Source organism: Diplotaxodon limnothrissa, linkage group LG23 (assembly GCF_057381915.1).
Source record: "Diplotaxodon limnothrissa isolate DT_005_m linkage group LG23, D_limnothrissa_male_GT1.1, whole genome shotgun sequence".
Classification (NCBI taxonomy): Eukaryota; Metazoa; Chordata; class Actinopteri; order Cichliformes; family Cichlidae; genus Diplotaxodon; species Diplotaxodon limnothrissa.
Genome location: NC_140617.1, coordinates 7,828,257 through 7,848,708, shown reverse-complemented (window position 1 = coordinate 7,848,708; position 20,452 = coordinate 7,828,257). Strand labels below are relative to the sequence as shown.

Genomic DNA, 20,452 nt, shown 5'->3' with positions numbered 1-20,452 from the left:
GTTTTGTTGTGTCACATCCACCCACAGACTAGAGAAGGTTTTTTTTTTTTAAATGTTATTTAAATGAAATTACTTCTTTTCATTTTATTGACAGCTTGTTTGTTTGTTTTTTTACTTTTCTGATTACAAAGGGGGGGGGGGGGGGTTGTTTTGTTTTTTATGCTAACACTCTAACATTGCTAATTTTTTTTTCATATGTATCTTGTAAATTGTTTTTTTTTGTTTTTGTTTTTTTCAAATAAAAACTTATGTCATGATTAAAAAAGAAACAGGACAAAATTTGAAGATTTTCTTTCTTTCTTTATTTTTGATAAATTGTTAAATTAAAAACGTCTCTTTACAGCTGAGCACTGGTAAGTAAAGATTTGCATTTCTGCTTTGTCTGTCTTGGGCACTCTGAAACGTGTCTTCTGGGAGTATAGCAGATTCTTGGCAAAGATTCTGGGAATATGGCCCTTGTACAGGAGAACAGCCAAAGTCATACCTAGAAATCAAATGTTTATTTTATGTATTGTGTTAATTTTTTAAGACCTGAAAGGACATGCACATTTAATCAGTTTACCTGTGAGAGAGCCCAGCCAGTAAACCACTGCATACTCTGCAAAGGTAAATCCAGAACAGTGGAAGGTGAGTCCATATGCCAGTGATGGATTCATGTAAGCTGAGGTATAACCTTTGGCTGAAGAAAAGAATAGGAAAATACAGTTTTCGTTAAATTTCCAGCTTTAAGTCCTCTGAACTTTCAAAGTAAAAAAAAAAAATGCAAATAATGGATCCCAAAAAGCAGAAGGTAAGACGTTTAAATAAAAGGAAAGGAAAAGGAAAGCCAGTTATTCCCAGGCTTACCTGAATGGGACAGGAATGTTAGGAGGACAGCAATCAGCGGCACTCGGATCAGAGCAGATCGGTGGCATAGGTTTAAGTGGATGATGTGCAAGACGAGGGCACAGGCAAACTCGGTAAAAAATCCCTGAAGCACAGAAACCAGCAGAGATGTGCTGCACTCACTGATCATCAGGTTTTTGATCATGTGCATGTCTGTCAGCTCCAGGCTCCAGTAGTATTTGGCTGCAAGAAGGCCTAGGTGAGCCCCAATAAACTGGGCAGCAACATCAAGCAGTGTGGTTACGGTGGTGGCCTCAAGCTTCATGAATTTCTGCACAGCCAGGCTGGGATTCCCTGATGCATCACCACAGATTATACCGTGTGTGAGCAATACCACAAACAGTATGGTTAAAGTCACATCAGGGCCCAAACCCCCGGCCCACTCGCCCACCTCCGCGATGGTCTGCACCTCCAGCCAACATGCCACCAGCATAAAAGAAGATGTAAACTCTGAGATGAAGCTGAACCGTGGCCGTTTTTTAAGGAGAAATCGAACTGAGACTACAAAAGTCACAGCAGCCACAAAGTATCCGAGAGACGCATTCAGTCCAGACATGGCTCATGCGAGATGTCCCCTTCTGTGTTTTGAAGAAAATGAAATTAGTGAGGGGCTGAATTTACCACTGTACTCGCTGTTTGACAACGTGGCACATGCACAGACACAATTCTTATCAGAGACACGTCAGGGTTTTTATCCCGCAACCACCTGCCAAAATACACAAGGGCTTTTTCAAGGTAAGGTCACGAAGCTGGCCTTTATTCAGTGATCATTTATTATCATCATTTTGTAAAAGCTCAGGTTAAAATGACTCCCCACTCTGTCTAGAAGAAATAAATATACTGTGAATTTCTTGATACTGAAAGTCTTGGGGGGTTTCTTGTTTTTGTTTTTTTATTTTTAGATAAAATTAATATATGAGGATTATACAGCTTGGAGTCTGTATAGTAAATTGAAGCATGTATTGGAGATAGTTATAATTTTTAACACTGAATCAGTGTAGACCTTTTCCCCTGAGGGACTCAAGCTACTGTGAGCTATTGCACAGAAAATACATTTTTGCAAGCAGGTTACCATAAAACCCAGATTTCATCTCCCCAGCTACCTCCTCCATCTCACCTTGGTGAATACTGAGGTGTTCCCAGGCCAGCCAAGAGATGTAATCTCTCTGTGGCAAGGGTGTACCCTGGGGCGTCCTTCCGTTTGGACATGCCTAGAACACCTCGCCCAGGAGGCATCCTGATTAGATGCCTAACCACCTGCAATGTTGAACCTGGAACAACATTAATTATGATGATGTGGGAACAATGCTGACACGAGGAAATCAGATCGTCCAACCACCTCAGCTGTAGGAGCCATTCATATGACCCCTATGGAAAAGAAAACATCAGATGGAAAGAGCACCTGGTGGTTACACCTTAGCCCATGGGGGTGCACATACACACACTTTTTATATGTCTATACATATATAAATAAATGTAGTATGTATGTCCTAAGACGGCAACATGATGACGAGTAATGCTACAAGAACTCTACCACATACATAGCAGATATAAATGGCAAAGGACAGAAGTTCAAGACATTCCTGATCATAGGACAGATATGAGGCAGCAATAAAACTCTTAATCTTATCTGCACATATCTTAACATTTCCCTCGTGTGCGTTAATGCTTTATTTCAAGCCTTTATAATCTACAACCCTCAAAATATAGGAAAGAAAATTAGGTTTAAAATACAACCTGTTAATTAAAGTGACAGAAAACTGTTAATAATCTTTAACAAGAGTCAAAAATATAAAACACAATTCAAGACAATCCATCCAACAATTAATGAGATATTACAGCCAGGCATTTTTTCTTAAAACTAGACTGAAAGAAAACAAAAATTATCTGCTTTGAATCAAATTCACCTTCACCAGTTTTGTGTAAATCTGTGTGAACTCTAGCTAACCAAACTCATTATCCAGAAGACTTTTAATATCCATTTATGTTTGGGATAAAAGCATCACGTTTTTTAATCGTCCCAATAGCCGTGGCCTCAATGCTCCTGCAAACTAATCAGGAATAGCCCAAGGAAGAAAAGTAAACCCCCATCAACAAAGGCCCATCTTGACAACCTATTCCTTTTCTCCAAGGATCAACAAGTTATTGTTGTCTGACAAATTTCAGCTTATTACTTCATCATGATGAAGGCAATAAGCTGAAAATATGTTAGTCAAACAATAAAGTTATGACATTTCCTACACATGTTGCTGTAGCTTTAACCTCTGAACGTGCACCTTGGAAGTAGGTGAGGTGAGCATATTTCGGCACAGGGGACCCTCAGAGCTCTGTTGTCTCCAGAACATACTTGTTCCTGTCATGTGCTGTGTTTAATGACTGAAAACAGCCCACTGAAGGAACAATGGGCTGGGAGGTCAGTTCCTTCATCATGATTATATGCAAATTCTCATGACTGTTGATCAACAACAGTCATTATGCAAATGTACTGTTTAGAAGACCGGGGAAACCTGTAGTCACCAGAAACTGAAGAAGTCACTTGGATGAGTGACGAAATGTTTCTCCCACTGAAAACGCTACGTCCAGATGTACAGAATCAACTTTTGGAGATACATTTTATACTGCTGCTGCATGTGATCATAGTGTGAAATACGATTCATGCAATTAATTGCATGGGTTACTTATAACTTTATATCTGTATATGTAAAACCACAAATCTAAAACTTGTGTGAAAAATCTTGGTGCAACAATAAAAGAGGGCTTTAGTTTCACTAACTATATTTGTGCTGTAACTAAATCAGCCTTTTGGGATCTTAGTAATTTGGCTAAACTGGGATATTTTTATCTGGAGAAGCTCATTCATGCCTGTTTTTCTGTAGACTGTTGCAATGATCTTTTCCTTGGCCTCCCATATCACTCCAATTGTCGTCTCCCTGCATTGGCTTCCAGTAAAATACAGAATTAAATTTAAAATATTACAGATTGTTTATACATCTTTGAATGATTTTGGCCCTAAATATAAATCTATAGTGTTTAATGTATACAAACCTAGTAGATCTCAAGGTCTGCAAGATCTGGTTACCTAGCAGTTCACATATGTACATTTCTGTTTTTTAAATGTATTTTTATTATAATTCTTCCAAACAACCCATTGCCCTGTAGGAGGCAATGCCTAGTTATAGCCTTCGTAGTTGCCACCATAAACATTTTCAATAAATATCTATTGCATTTGGGCATTTTGGAACCAGCTACCCATTGCGGTCACATCGTCTCCAACCCTAGCTATTTTGTAAAGAGCACAGCTTTAGATTCACGGTTGCTTTTAACTAACAGTGTAGCTATGCCATCGCCCTTGTTTTAATTTTTGTTGTTTTTATTGTTATTGCCGTTATTATCTTTTATCTTGGATTTTGAATTTATCTTGACTAGCTGTGGTGTTTGAAATGTGGTGAATAAATAACTTATCTCGCCTAACCCCCAATTACATGTAATAAAGAACAACAACAAAAACCTTCTAATTTGTGATTGGACTAATCGCATCACATGTCAGGTTAAAAACCGGGAAGTGCCGACCTGCCTGTAAATCAGATGTGTTTGTGAAAGCTGGGGGGATAATAAAGCTGCAGGAAAGATCAAATATCCGTCCGATTCTTGCTTTAAGTTTAATGCTCCATGTCAAAAGAAAGTAGAATGCAAAAAATAAGCTAAGCCTGGCTGGTGATTTCATTCGCAGTGCTAGATTTGTACAAACAAACAAACAAACAAAAACAAAAAAACTCGTTCATTTCATGGTTAAATTTCGTGGTTAAATTTGTTGCGCGTAATGTGATGCTCAGACTTGGGGCGGAAGTTGTGAAACGTGTGTGTGTGTGTGTGTGTAGGTGGGTGAGCCTACAGTGAAGAAGTGATGGGCAGGGGAAGAGCCGACTCTCAGAGAGGAATGAGAACTTGTCGGGGATGGCGGACAAACCTCCGACGCTGGTCGTGAAGCTGTTTGCCGCCGGGTTTTACGGTCTCAGCTCGTTCCTGATCGTCGTGGTGAACAAGAGTGTCCTCACTAACTACAGGTAACGGCATAGCGGTAACGCCTGTAACGGTTACGGTCGATAAGCTGTTTCCATGCTAGCTAACCTAGCTTGTGGAAGTTGTGCAGGCTGAGCAGAGCAGGCAACACCACGGTGCTGATTAGCCTAACGGCAACTTTTATCCAGTGATGGTAATCTTGTGGTTCACACTGCAGGGAGCCTCTCTTTCTGTTGCCTGTGTTAGGCAACATTTTAACCCTTGAGTGTTAAGTACGAGGTTAGCTTACTAACTACAGTGTGCTGAACTTCTAAAGCATTAAAATTTACTGGAGTTTCATCTACTTTTTCAGGTTCCCGTCGTCGATATGTGTCGGAATAGGACAAGTACGTGATACGTGTAACTTCTTCTTTTACGTTAACCAAGCTGACACCACACCTTAAAACCAGGCAGGTATCGACACTGATTTCTTCATGAATCTCTGTGCAGATGTTAGCCACCGTGATTGTGCTGTGGGTGGGCAAGGCTGCAAGGGTGATCAGCTTCCCAGACTGCGATGAGACCATACCTCGCAAGGTGAGATATTCTAAATGAAGAGTACCAGTCATTTATTACTAGTTTCCAGAGGTCCATATGCAGTCTGTTCATCTCTTAATAAACAGTCCAAATATCAAATGCAGAGGCCTAACATGTATAATTTGGCCAATATAAGCAACTATTTTCCCATTAATAGCATATCAGTATTGACATATATTAAAAAAAAGAAAACAGATTCATTAGAAATAGTTTAGCAGTGTCTGCAGTACCTGAAGTGACTGTGGTTTAGAAAGTATACAGAGTTATTATCTTTTAATTGGAAAGGTATAAATGTTTTTGGGCTAAATATTGAACCCCAAATTGTGTGACACATTAAGCACTGTACACATAGAGTAAGTGGCTTGTAACCTCAAAGCATTTATGCATTAAGTCAAGCTGTGTCTAACTAGATTTTGAAATATATTGCTGAAAACTAGCATACTCTATATGCATTAGATATATTAGCCTTTATTTTTTTCTTCACCCTTTGAAAAATGGCATTGCCCCCCCCCCCCCCCCCAGAAACTGGAATAGGTCAGGTTTATGGTGATCGCTGCCTGTCCATCAGAAAATTCATTTAACCATGCTGGAGCTGTTCCTACTTAACAAAACCTCCCTATCCTTTTTTTCCTTTTTTTTCCCTAGACATTTCCTCTACCTCTCCTGTATGTGGGAAATCAAATCACTGGTTTATTTGGAACCAAAAGGCTAAAGTAAGCTCCACATTTTGTAAAAATTCACACAGTTAAAAACTATTTGGCTATTAATGTTGATGTTTTTCGTTTAATGGATTTTCTGTCACCGTTTACGCCCTGGTGCACCAGTCTGCCCATGTTTACAGTCCTCAGGAGGTTCTCGATCTTATTCACTATGCTGGCCGAGGGATTTCTGCTCAAGTAAGATCCCACACAACAGATAACCTACTTTTCTTCGCCATTTACTGGTCCTTTTTTTGTTCGGTTCCAGTTCTAAGTGGTCATATTGAATTTCTTTACTGTATTTAATTTGTGGCAGGAAGAAATTCTCCAGACCAGTTCAGCTGACAGTGTTTACAATGATCCTTGGGGCATTTATAGCCGCGAGGTAAGTTCTACTAAATCCAGGTGTGCTGGCTGTTAACCAAGATTTACCTTCACTACAAAGAGGTGCTTTGTCGGGATATAGGTCCAAGTTTAGTTGCCATTATCTTCAAGGAAGTTGTAAAGGAGCCCTGCCTAAATGCAGCTTAACTACAGCTTAAATGTTAGCCAACTGAACACATTATTTATTTTCTTGACACTTTCGATTGCCTTTTCTTCTTTCTGATCCTAGTGCTGACTTATCATTTGACCTGCAAGGCTACATGTTCATTCTCCTGAACGACATCCTGACTGCAGCCAACGGAGCCTATGTAAAGCAAAAATTAGACGCAAAGGTATGTGATGGCAGCATCTGATGAATAGTGACCATTGTTGGGTGGGAGCTGTATTTGGCATTGAGCTGATTACGTGTGAATGTAGAGAACTCGAACTGTCCTTCAGTATCTTGCTCAAAAGAACTTGGCGTGTGGAAATACATTGAGTCAGTTCTTTTTACTCCCACTAATTTGATTAGATTAAGAGAAAATATTTGTGATTCATTGTTTTGGTAAAATATCATTGTGCTTAACTAAACATTTTTTTTTTAGATTAGTCTTCAGATCTGTTTGGACTGACTCCGAAATGTCTTGTTTAAGCTCGTTCAAGTCATATTTAATGTCACAAGGGCAAACTGAACTACTCAGTTCTCACGTTTCTGCAAGGGCCGATCCAAATTTAGTGTATGACGCCTATGGAGCGCCATCTCCTAGGACTGAGCTCCAACTACGAGAGGGGTGTGTATGAGTGAGGGGGTGAAGCCGATGAAGCCATGTGAAACAGAGCATACACAAGAAGTCTTAGGTGGTGCCATGCATGACATCTGTATGCTACTTAGTGAGGAATGCACTGAAAGACCTGTGAATAGCACTCTGTTCTGGCTCTGCATATTACTTGTGTTTTCCTGTTGCTCCCTTCCCACCTGCTTCTCTACCCTTTTCATTTTTTCAGGAGTTGGGGAAATATGGATTATTGTACTACAATGCATTATTTATGATAATTCCCACTCTGCTGTTGGCTCATGTGACTGGAGATATGCAGAAGGTGAGGAGTTAGCATTTATTATTCTACTTCTACTACTTTAACACTATATTTGTTAAATTAATGCTTTTTTTTTTTTTACCAGAGCTGTTATGATTTCAGTACCGACCGGTTATTGCTTGGTTTAATTCTGCATTTAAGTGAGCGAACATATGTCTAAGCATGGGTGTGTGCCGTAAATATGAGCTGTCTTTTCATTTGGTCAGTGTTGGCAGACATTCTGGGTTGCCCAGCTGGGGCCCAGCAGCCAGAAAGGCACAAAGATGCTATTATGCACCTAGCAGAGTTATTACAGCAGCATCAAGTACTTCCCTTGACTGAGCAACCACCATGGATATAAACTAAAACGCCTCAGTTTTTAGGCTGCTCACTTTCTTTAAGTGAATGCGTGACATTACACATCAAAAACCACTAATGTAATATTTTACTTTACTAATCAAACGTGTTTCAATCGTTTTTTTCTTTGCTTTTAATGCTGACACAAATATAATGTTTAATGTATTTGTTAGTTGTCAGTTTGTGTTTCCCATACTCTGCTTCTCCTTTCAGGCAGTGGAATATGAGGGCTGGTCGGATGCATTGTTCCTCACCCAGTTCACCCTGTCGTGTGTCATGGGGTAAGTTACAGGCTTGAGATTAAATGTGGCATGCGTGAATTCACTATCAGTGCAACATCTGGATGATGGCAAATTTCTGTGATTTGCTCTTAGATCGGTATTGCAGTCTCAGTTCTGTCTTGCAGCTTGTCTACAATGTTGCATTAACATTTTGAAATCCAATTTCAGGCTCCAATAAACGTTGAGTGATTTACAACATGATTACTTATTTATTTTTCCTAGGTTTATTCTGATGTATTCTACTGTGCTGTGTACACAGTACAACTCAGCATTAACAACTACTATCGTGGGTTGTATTAAGGTGAGCTGCGTGCTTGAGGGAACTGTTGAATACAAAACAATGCAAAATGCTCAGGTTTGTTAATGTTTTCTCCATTTTTACAGAATGTCCTGGTGACATACATTGGAATGGTACTCAGTGGAGACTACATTTTCTCATGGACTAACTTCTTAGGTTTGAACATAAGGTAAACAGATCTCATGTTTCTCCTGAATCTGAGGGTTAAATAATGTCACCCCCTCCTCTCTGATACCCTGGCATAGACCTTCCCCTAGGGGAGTGAGAACTCAGGACCCGTGTAGTTGGAGCATATTCTCTGGTAGTAGTAGAATGCAAGTATATCCACCCCTGCTCGCTATCTGATCTGGGACACTTCCAAAGTGGAACAAAGTCCAGCTCTTCTGTAAGAAACTGGTTACAGATCCCAACTATATGTAATCAGTATCTCAACCCCATACACCACAAGCGTCACCAGAGAAATTACAGTCCATGTATTGCTAGCTAGTCCTAGAAACTGAGGATTGGGCCACTGCCCCTCTGTGAATTGCCACCTTAATGTGGCAGAGGGGTTTGTGTTTTCCAAATATCCCAGAAACTATGTTGTGAATGGCAATCTTCCCCTGGTTGGGTCTCCTAAAGGAAACTTGGAGTGGTTCAGAAAACCAATATGAGCCAAAAGATCAATGGACCAGCTTATCCTGCCTGGGACTTGGTTTCCAGGGTCCCACCATGGAACTGGGAATGGCCCACAGGGGCCTGAACAGACTTAGCCTGAAGTAGTTACAAGTCTGCCCTCCTGTGATCCCACCACCTACAGGAGGGGCTGTAGGGGTTCAGTTTTATGCAGATTGGGCAGTGGTGCACAAAATGTTACTTCTGTTGAAGTATGAAAAATCTGATACAGAATCAGAAATGAAACAGTCTGATTAAATATAGCATGATGAGCACTAGCATGATAATTCTTGTTTCTCAGTTTAAATACAAACTGTTCTCAGCATCTGTTCTTCTGGTGGGAAAATAAAAAGTTTCTGTTAACACAGATAATATTGTATTCCAGCCCTGCGGGAATTCAGATGTGTCAGCTGGATCTTATTTCTAGTTCTACAACTTTGATGTGCTGTAGCATGTTGTTTTGATACAACATTTTCATGTCACCTCTCTCAATTTTGTTGCAGTATTGCTGGCAGCCTGGTGTACTCGTACATCACTCTTACAGAGGAACAGTCCAGCAAAGCAAATGAAAACACCAAGCTGGATATCAAGGGCAAGGTGGTTGTATGACAGACACTGGATTGTTTTTTTGTTTTTTTTATTCTTATGCTGATGAACAAAAAAAACTCTATTTTTTAGTAAAAGTGTAATTTATGGAGTATTTTGGCAGTAAAGGCATGGGATTGGTGGGAACAGTGTTTCAGACACTTCCGCAGTGTATTTTTGTGGAAATGGAGCAGTACCATTGCCATGCCTCTCTGCTGCTACCATGGTGACGAAACCCTCCCAAGTGTTTGTAGGTTGATTTTTAGATAAGCTTCTTTGTTGTTGTTTTTTTTATGTTGTATTTTGATACTGTTCTTGTGAGCTTTGAGAATAAGGGAACATTAGGTGAAAAATATTTATACAAACATTTGATATTTAGACAGAACATTTAAAGTTAAATGTTGAGATTATGGAACACAGGCGCGATCAGCTGGTTTTACACATTGGTGTGTACTTATGAGTCAATGGGAATATTAAGGAAGTTATTTAAAAAGGCACAATCCTTGTTCTTGCCTTTCAGTTTTGCTGTTTACAAGGAATGTAACTATAGATGCCTTTCTGAGCACAGTGAGATGCACTGACACTGTCATTTTCCGTTTAACTCTTTGTCTCCATACTTTATTTTATTTTTTGCGCAAACACTGTCACACGCTTGTTAAAGACACACGTAACGACACTGACCGGACCTCATCCTTCAAAACAACCAAAGCGGATGGGCAGCAGGCCATCAGTTCTCATCAAGGATTGTGGCTTTAAATAGTATCGCCTTCTTTTTTGGGGTGATAATTTGAGATGACAGTTTACATTTTGCTCCTTCAGTATTAGAGAAAGTTTGTTGTGGACTCTTAAAGCTGTAACTGGTTCTCTTTATGCAGAATTAACAAACAGTATATATGGTTTGTTATTTGTACAAGGGGATCATTCGTTTGTGTTTTTTGACAAAATGTGATCGCACTTTTAACTGAGGTAGCATCTGCAGAAGAGTGACTAACAGCCACGCCTCCTGTTACAGTCATTGAGATTAATGTATGTTCCTGAAATTTGTTTCAGGGTTTTTATTGTTGTTGTTGTTTTTTTAAGTACTATGAGAGGAACTCTTTTTTTCCCCTTCTTTTTTCAATTATCAGGTACAAGTGTCTGCTTTTAAAAAAAACAAAACATAAATATCATCAGTTTATATTTATTACTTTTTTTTTTTAGACTTATTAATTTGTAGGTGGAGTGGCTAGTGAATTGTAGATGCTGATCACATCTCAAACACAGTACCCATGATCTTGTAGCTGGAACACAATGTATTTTTTACATTAAAAACTCTTAACTTAATGCAGTGGTTGTTTGCATTGCTGTAATGTCATTCCAGCATCTAACAGAATGTTCAGAGTACACACTTGAGTGTTTTGTAGGATTGCGTGGTAAGATAGCATTTATGCTGAGTAAATGTTCAAAGTTATGATGAGTTACTTTACAGTCTTTGTACTTTTCAGACTTTGTTACTCCCTGGTGGGGAAAGTGCCACATTGATTACAGCAATGCAGGATGAAAAGACTAAATATCTGCCAGTTTACCTCACAGGTTGATAAGTTATCCTCCAAGGCTAAGTCCAGCTTCTCTAGTTCAGCTCCAACCAGAGACTCTTAGCTGTGTGCCTTTTTATGACACACCATAAAAATGTTAGCCAAACTGATGTTTTTTAACATCTGCATCATTAGCATTCCCTGTTTAGCCAGATTTTGTGTTTCTAAAGTAAAAACATTTTCTAGTTTCACAGAAACTATCAAAAACAAGTTTAAAAACGTTGATGCTCACTCCAAGTAAATTCAGCGCGGCTCTATAACTGACTGTTTAAATATTACGTTTCCAGCTCTTCACAAACTACAGTAGCATGATGGCGCCCCCTTCTGCAACACCTTTAATAAAATGCTGTTGGCTCACTTTTAAAGTTTTATACTAGATAATGTGCACTGAGATCTACTCTAAAACACTGTTTTCCTCAGGAACGATTTAGCATTTTAAAGGCATAAATGTAGAGTTTAGTACGCACTAAGCTTAACAAAAGGGCTTCTACCTTAATTATTTTCTAATTTGCCAGCAAGATTTTGTTTTTCCAGTTACCATCAAAGCCCTCACAAATCCCACTATTAACTCCTCTTAATGACCAGACAGTACAGAAGTATGAGTTGGCACTCTATGGAAGCATGTGGTTGGTACAAGTCTGTAAACCAGTGCTGCTCAATCCAAATATGCAAAGACTCCCAGAGTCAGTAATTTCAAAGTCGTTTCAGTCATACTTCAATCTAGTGCATGAAGCACAGAAGCAGGCATTAAGGATATATTCTCTCACGGATATAAAAGGCCAAGAGGAGAAAAACGATCTAACACAGCAGCTGAGCTGTTATGAATTACTTTTTAATAAGTATATTCACTGTTACATTGGCAAACTACAAGAAGTCTGATGGGCAGTACCACACAAGATCACCACAGCTAAGGAGAGGGCCTTGTGTGCTGCTGAATGTGGAATCTGCCAAAGGACCTCCCTTACCTAAAATCAAATGTATTTCCAGCACAAAGAACATCTTAATCAACCCAAAGAGCCTAGAAGAGAGCATATTTCTCCAATATTCAATTCATAGTTGAGGCTGGATCAGGTGACACTGAAACCTCCCTCAGTCATAGGCTGAGGCTCTGCTCTCTCCAGTGTGTTTTTAGCCTCCCCCCCCCCAGCCAGTTGCACCAGTTGGTTGCAACTACCTGAGTCTGGTTCTGTCTGAGGTTTCTTCCTGTTAAGAGTTTTTTTTTTTTTCCCCTCTTGAAGCTACTCCTATATAAATAAAATAAAAGTGAGTTGAATGGAAAACATCTTACATTGTGTGCAACATATTAGTGTACAACTTTGGAGGGATAAAAGATAGATAAAAGAAAAAACCAGCAAGCTTTGGTTGAGGCATGAAATTTATAGAAAATAATTTGAATACAAAAAGTCACATGCTGAAACATCATGGATACAAACCCACTACCATTAACAACTCATGACCTTCTCTGACCTTGCTGGTCATAACTTAAATGAGTACAACTAAACCCATTACCTCAAACTTAAACTGTCATAAATATCCACAAATTAATGTAAAAGGTAACCTAAACTAAATACTCATACCACATTTAAATTGATATACAATATACACATTAAAAATCGGCTGAACTTACAGACAGCAGTGTCCTGTCTTACATGTGCAGCTATCAAATGTTGCATTGCTTTGTTTTTGTTTGTTTTTTTTAAAAGTCCCACAAATGGGCACATAAAAAGGCACCTTCGTCAGTCCAGTCTGAACAAAACAGCAGTTTTAACATCCACACTATGCTGTAAATTCTCAATTATGGAAGTGCTGGTGTTAACGGCAGTTTTACATAGACATGTGCTACAAACAGAAGAAAGATGAAACACATTGATGCATTTCAACCAGGCAGGTACAAAAAGGAGCGACCGTCACTGGCAGGAAGGGATTTAACATTTCAATGTGCAAAGACACAGCTTAAAAGAAATGAGCACAGATCCTCAGTGTTCAGAGTGTGAAACAAAGACTTCAGAGATATTCAAACTATGACTAAAACAGCCTGATAAAACTGTAGTGGAAAAACACAACTTAAATATAAATTGATTTCACTTCAAGCCTACATAATTTTCCCCATAAAGAGAGTGCATAAACACCCTAATGTACAACAAACTGAGGTTTTATAAAATAAAGCACAAGGAATTCAAGATACAGACCAAACAATACTTTAAATCTTCACCATTATATACAAAATAATATTCTCCTTTTAGACAAAATGCAAGGTTCAAATTTTTACAGAGGCCATGCTTGGATATTAAGTGAAAACATCAAATGCAGAGATTCATTCGGGTCTTCAGACATTTGCTTACGGGGCTCCCGGAAGGTCACAATGGGTGTTCTTATGCTCGATGCTATGCATCACTTCCCCATTTGATCCAAAGAGAAAGTCTGAATGTATTATGATGTAATAATTATGTAAAGTGTTAGAGCTGCTGATTATAACCACAAGTAGGCAGAACCCTTGCTGGCAAATTAATACAGACCTGCCTGAGCTACAAGTCTAGATGTACTAGAACCATAGTAGTGTGTGCCGTGTGTACTAGCAAGTCTCCTGCCATATCGGATAGAAGAAAAGGGGTCAAATGAGTGTCTGCTCAACCAGCATCACCTCTGGTAAGTGCCAGTACAAGTGCCTTTCACACTGAACACATGATATCAAGTAATGTAGGATGCAACACCTTGTAGGATGTTTATCGGCCAAGGGAAATTCAAGAGGTAATGGAAACGTTACTGCACATGTATTAATGTACGTCTTTCAGTTTCATTGTGACATTCTGGGGGCACTATTATTATTACTATTACAGACATTTAGCCTAAGTAGACCCACATCAACTCAGCAAATTCCAATACTTTCAACCACATCAAAAAAACATGTCCCCACACTATTTTCTGGATCAATGCATCACTAGACAGCAGATCACTACAACCATCAAAGCTGTTAAACAAAAATAGTTATTTAATGCCATTTGTCACCACTGATTTACACTGATCAACAGAACAATTATCTCAGCAGGAGATCAAGGGTCTACCTGTTAGACGACTCTCACAACTAGACTGACCTGCTGTACGGCAGAATAGTCTTCCTCCCTCGCCTCAATAAATACAAACGAGCTGTTTACAGTTTAACTAATGCACAGCACAGCTAAAAGCAGCGCCGAATGCATACCACAGTAAAAGTGTTTTTTCATCTCAACAGGAGCTAGGAGAACTAAAGATAGTACAACCTTGCACTCTGAAGCATGAAGCACACACGCACACCCACACAATCTTAAAGCAATTTAAAGGGAAGCTAAACAAACCTGTGACACTACCCTAAATATGGGATAAAAACTCCACCCAACCAGAAAGAGTGGGAGTGAGCAGAATTGGAGCAGTTTCCCTAACTAAAGGGGCCCTTTTGTTGCATACTTATAAAAATATCAAGTGGATTGGGTTGTTTTCTGATGTGGCCTCTTCTGTATTGCTACAACAAAGCTTAAAAAAAAATCCACTGGCTCGATGTTACTATTAAGGCAACTGTTGTAGTGAAAGGAAATCTACAGGCTGCCAACACCGTGAATGCAAACTAGGTGAAAGTTGAGGCATTCCACACTGCACTCACTGACTCACCTCTCCACAAGCCTTATGAGAGAAACAAGGCAGTGTCCTTTCATTACTCCCAAAGGCGCTAGGAGGGGCAACTAGGCTTACCTGACATTTCATTGCACACTTTACAGAGGAAGACAATATGAATTAAATATATAAGTTATAGGTTCAATTTAGAGCTGGGCGATATGAGATTTTTTCATATCACGATATGTTTTTTTCATTTCAGGCGATAACGATATCGATCACGATATAAGCCAAATAACTATATTTGTAAGATTTAAATGTGCCGTTGCTCACAAGTAAAATGTGAAATAATCAGCAGCTTGTTTTGATTTAAATATTTATTTCCTATAATAAGTTCAACAGGGTAGATGTACTTAAGGAACATGAGACTTTTTCAGATAAATAAAGGCAAATATTGCAAACTACACAAAAGGCAGCCGCTAAAGCGTTTAAGTTTCAAAATAGAACAAACAAAACAGACTAAATTGTCAATTCCACTTAGAAACAAAATATTAATTGTAAAAATAAATCTTAGTTTGTGTTACAGAAGAACAGACAAAACTGACTAACTTTTGTCAATATCAAATAAACTGAGAACTAAAAGGAAATTCTCAATCTCTCCTTGTTGTATAGCTTAGCTTTTCAAAAAGTTTTAACAGTTACTTTAGTCTGACAAAAGCCGAATGACGAATTAGCGCTTCCAGTCAGAGACTGAGGCTACGTCCACACGTGCACGGGTATTTTTGAAAACGGAGATTTTCCGTTTTCGTTTTAAAAAATAATCCCGTCCACACATAAAGGCAGAAATGAAGGAAAACGCTGCTATGAACATGCCAAAGCAGCAGGTGGCGCTAGATTCCTAACCGTACCGAAATGTTGGCCAATCAGAAGTCTAGAAGCCTCGGTGGGAAAAAGTAAACAAAGCTGGGGCATAGAAGCAGAACCGAGTCGTATGTGTGGACGGACAGTAACTGTGTGTATATGTAAGCATTTAAACACTGCAGAGAGTAGAATTAACAGTATTGTAGAAATTCTTTTCACCGAAACAATAACGTGGCGCACAGTGTGACGCATGCACCAGTTTATTGTATTTCCAGACTTGCTTTCGGCACAATTTACAGTGCACGCTACTCTGTTTTTTGTCAGACTTGAAATAGCCGAAATACCTTCACACAACGGAACTCCTATGGCTCTTCCGTTCGACAATCTCTCCGGCATTGAAACCATCATCTGTTTTCTCTTCGGTCACGCTCGGTTGATTTTTCTAGTCGGCACACTCATTTCCTCCATTACGCGCTGGCTCCATTACCCGCTGGCTGCTTCCCAAACAAACACACGTGCGGCTTGGCACTTGTGCTGTACGTAACAAGTCACGCGACGTGACGCTGCGGCTGTGATTGGTTCGGCTCTGCGCTACTTAGTTTGGATTGGCTAAACTTTTATTTTTTTTATTTTTATTTTTATTTTAAGAGGACAAGAGCGGCGAGGTCTATCGCGATAGCTTAATTTCTCTATCGAGTAAAAGTTATATCGCGATACATATCGTTATCGTTCTATCGTTCTAGTTCAATTAAAAAATTAAGTGTTTGTCGATTTGTAAGGGACTGATTTAAAGGTTCCAACAGTCCTGATGTGTCAGCTTTATAGTGCAACAAGGTTCTCGGCCATGTAACATAGGCTGTAGAAGTTACAGCCAATGCAGCAGAGGTTGCACAGAGAGGACAGCAGTCTGTAGAGCCAAAGGCGGCTGCTGAGGTGTCTGTATTTGACATCCGTCTCACATAGTTTAGCGTAAGCTTCACGGTTGGATGACAGCCCGATATCCTGACCCAGTCCGCATGCCTGCTCAATAAGATGCATGTCAGCCATAATCTCTGATGTCATTTGGCCAAACCACTGAGCATTGACGGCCGAAACCGTCACGGACACAAAGAAGATGAAGATCTGGTGGCAAAAGCAGAGAAAAAGATTTAGGAAATGTTTCAAAATGAGTGTCATGCAATGTAATGATATGATAAAACAAAACATACCTGAAAGGCTTCTTTGTCATCCAACATGTTACTTGGGTGATACACAGCATAGATAGTGAGGTTAAAGAAAGCACAGGCTGAACCGAGGTGGAGATAGAACGGGACCAGACGACTCTGAATAAAGCCGTACGTGTGTCTGTTCAGGTGGTTGTTCATCACAAAACCTGAGCAGAATCGAGGACATTAACTCCACAGGCAAAATCAATACTATTTTATTTAAAGAAAAAAAAAAGTTTTTTATTATCTCACAGCAGTAACAACAAAGTCTGAAATCAAGTTTCATCTCAAAATTATAATTATATAATATAGATACAGGAATACATTTACATGAAGAGTTTTTAGTGGCACTGACATAATATGACCACAGTTATACTAAAGAAAAGAAACATACTGCAGCGTTAAAGCTAACAGGAAGGTCAGGTCACAAGTTTGTGAAGGGCATTCCTCAATAAGCAAGGAATGTACACACCTTATAATAACAAATTCAATATGTGTAAACTTTGCAAGCTACAAAAAGCCAGGTGCAACCAATGTATTGCACTTTAAAAGCATTGTATGCTTGATGATTCTGAAACTAAAAGTGTGTCACAAACATCCACGGTATCGTTTTGTCCTCATCTTTCTGTCCCATGATATGCATGTGGTGGTGTTAATGAGTAATCTGGTGAAAGCAATCATGTTTAGAGACTGTAAAGTTACCAAGTGAAATTCAAATATGTCAGAATAGTGGCACTAATTTCTTTTAGTCATGGCCAAGTGATGGGCCTGTAAGAACCAAAACCTAAAAACCGAAGTATGACATAAATTGGGGTTTTGCAGAACTGTTACAACCCCCCCTGCCCCCGGACATACTGAACACACACTCTGATCCAATTGTGTCACATTCAGGATGGCTGAGACTACACTGATACCAGGGTTTTTTTCTCCAGTTTTCACTAGAAAAAAAACTGTGCTTCAGTAATGATTATAAACTAAACAGGTATCTCTTTATTGACCACTTGTACTTCCTATCATTCTCTTATCCTGTATTTGTGTGCATGTTTATACCCACCTGAAACGAACGTGACCCAAATCTGCATCCCCCAATAAGTGGAGATCAGAATCAGCTGCAGTAGCTTCACAGTGAAGGTGGGCTCTTGGTCAGTGGGCATGCTTTCTCCACGGCCTCCCTCTCCTCTAGGATCAAGTGTGCAAAACAGGTAATGCTTTTTCTCCCACCACCTGGGGTTTTCCTCTTTTTCCCCCCTGAATGGAGGACTAGCAGGAGTACTCAGCTGCAAACATGCAAAATCAAAGTGCCATTAGCTACAAATGTTGGCTTTAAATGCCGAATTATCAGCAAATTATTTGCTACTGTGGCAAATCTTCCACAGTAGCAATAAACTTTTGACACAGCTTTACAAACAAAGCTTATCGATCTTTCCAAATAACAATACATGCAATAAACGATTTTAGAAACTTTCCTGTTAGGTTGCGGAAACTAATATATTTTCAAAATTAATAAAATTACGAAAATCGTACTAAATACAGTAAACCGACAACAGATACATCTTATTTAATACGTAGTTTATTTTAAGGAGCTGCAGAGGCGGTGTCTAATGTGTTGGGCATGAAAATATTCAGTTAATCTGGAACACCTCTGTTGCACATAAAACTACACAGGGAACTTCAGCTACAACTCAGAAGTGCTGTGATAATTTTTCACTCGAAGGTGGTTCGATAGCTTTAAGTTTTAACGAGTCGTGTGGCTTCTACAAATCGTCAAAGTCACCTTTACAATAATAAGTCACGGCTAACGAAAATTGCTGGGTAGCTGTAGTAACAAAACTACACTGACTGACAGCTAACAGGTAGCTAAGGTTAACTGTGTGACTCACTTTATAAAACGTTTACTGAATAGCTAACTGAGAGCTTTATAATGATAAAAGAAAGAAGACTTAATGCTATAAACAATGTGAAGAACCTACCTGTGCTGGCAAAAGACTGCGGGCGCCTTGCTGCAGTTCACTTTATAGTAAACTTACCAAACCGGCTGGCAGCTACTATCGCTGTCTGTAGAAAGGGCGGACCCGCGAAGATGTCCCCTGGAAAAACTTCCCGTGTAGTCTTAACAGCAGATACTCGTTCCCCCTCAACGGGTAAAAGTTTCCATACACTCTGCAGTAAGAAAAAAATTAATTAAAAAAATTAATTGTGGTAACTAGGATGACTTTGGAAAATAGCCCACTCCTCGTGTCCCTCTAGAAGTAAAACGATGTGATTTAATAGCTCATGACACTAGTTTTAAAGCATGATCTTCAAAATTAGCAAACCACAAATTTACAGACCACATAGGAATGTAGGATTGGATATTCTGCAGACACAGTCGGTGACCCCCAACTGTCTAAGTATGTGGTGAGTTCATTAATCTACCTCTGCATGTCTTCTTTTGTATACTTTGCAGTTGAAGGCAGATATTTTGCTGCGGCTACATTTATCTATGATGTGGTTTAAAGTGTCTCGTTTATCTTGTGTAGCCTGTAATTGTATTGGAATGCCTCTTGCAGTATTATCTTTAATGTAATCAGGTCTTACTTTGCATTTCAGTATAATCTCTGTTTCGATTATCAGCTTTACATGCTCTGCCCTCTGGTGACAGTAAGCAGCTACAGCATGTAGATGGTAGTCTGTAAAGTTGTGCATAGGTTTGGGTAAATGGTAAATGGCCTGTATTTGTATAGCGCTTTACTAGTCCCTAAGGACCCCAAAGCGCTTTACACATCCAGTCATTCACCCATTCACACACTGGTGATGGTAAGCTACATTGTAGCCACAGCCACCCTGGGGCGCACTGACAGAGGCGAGGCTGCCGGACACTGGCGCCACCGGGCCCTCTGACCACCACCAGTAGGCAACGGGTGAAGTGTCTTGCCCAAGGACACAACGACCGAGACTGTCCAAGCCGGGGCTCAAACCGGCAACCTTCCGATTACAAGGCGAACTTCCAACTCTTGAGCCACGATCAGTTCACAACCACAGGAGCAGTTCACAACCACACCTGTTCTTTTGAGTCTTTTCCTCAAGGAGAGGAACGGGACGTATTTTGGACACTCATTAAAGTAAACATTCCAGCCTCAATGTTAAATAAAAACAACAATGCCTCCTCATACTCACTGTACAGACTTTTACCAGAATGACAAAACTAAATATGTTTCTGTTGTATTTTTATTTAATGTATTTATTTCAGATAGTATTTTTTCACACGTAGTTTTAATTCCTAGTATAGTTTCAGTTGATTATAATAACCTTGTTAAAAACTAGTTATAAAATGGGTGGCTATAATTTATCTGACATTTCAAATAATGTGAAATAACTGATGGGAAAAAGGCATGGCAATGAGCTTTATTGTAGGAAAAGTTATAATTACATGTTATACACACCTGGAAATATAGTA

At 39.4% G+C, this 20,452-nt stretch overlaps 3 protein-coding genes across 4 annotated transcripts; 1 reads left to right on the top strand and 2 right to left on the bottom strand.

Moving 5' to 3' along the window:
- Positions 1-299: 299 nt before the first annotated feature.
- On the bottom strand, positions 300-1,524 carry aqp12 (aquaporin 12). The gene is made up of 3 exons (XM_085348021.1): positions 847-1,524; positions 563-679; positions 300-484 (listed from the first exon to the last, which is right to left on the bottom strand). The coding sequence occupies exons 1-3, from the start codon at positions 1,439-1,441 to the stop codon at positions 324-326; spliced, it is 873 nt and encodes a 290-aa protein (XP_085204147.1). The 5' UTR covers positions 1,442-1,524; the 3' UTR covers positions 300-323.
- Positions 1,525-4,799: 3,275 nt separating this feature from the next.
- Positions 4,800-11,012, top strand: slc35d1a (solute carrier family 35 member D1a). Its single transcript, XM_085347271.1, has 12 exons — positions 4,800-4,949; positions 5,258-5,291; positions 5,395-5,481; positions 6,127-6,194; positions 6,306-6,377; positions 6,496-6,564; positions 6,793-6,895; positions 7,548-7,640; positions 8,187-8,254; positions 8,477-8,555; positions 8,639-8,721; positions 9,710-11,012. Exons 1-12 carry the CDS (start codon positions 4,840-4,842, stop codon positions 9,813-9,815), a joined length of 972 nt encoding a protein of 323 aa, XP_085203397.1. The 5' UTR covers positions 4,800-4,839; the 3' UTR covers positions 9,816-11,012.
- Positions 11,013-15,664: 4,652 nt separating this feature from the next.
- On the bottom strand, positions 15,665-19,084 carry LOC146607466 (transmembrane protein 205). Of its 2 annotated transcripts, none has more exons than XM_085348206.1 (4): positions 19,044-19,084; positions 18,071-18,293; positions 17,020-17,183; positions 15,665-16,933 (listed from the first exon to the last, which is right to left on the bottom strand). In XM_085348206.1, the coding sequence occupies exons 2-4, from the start codon at positions 18,168-18,170 to the stop codon at positions 16,631-16,633; spliced, it is 567 nt and encodes a 188-aa protein (XP_085204332.1). In that variant the 5' UTR covers positions 18,171-18,293; positions 19,044-19,084; the 3' UTR covers positions 15,665-16,630. The 2 variants fall into 2 exon arrangements, with proteins under 2 accessions (XP_085204332.1, XP_085204331.1); XM_085348205.1 differs by having other exon boundaries at positions 18,987-19,078.
- Between the last annotated feature and the right edge of the window lie 1,368 nt (positions 19,085-20,452).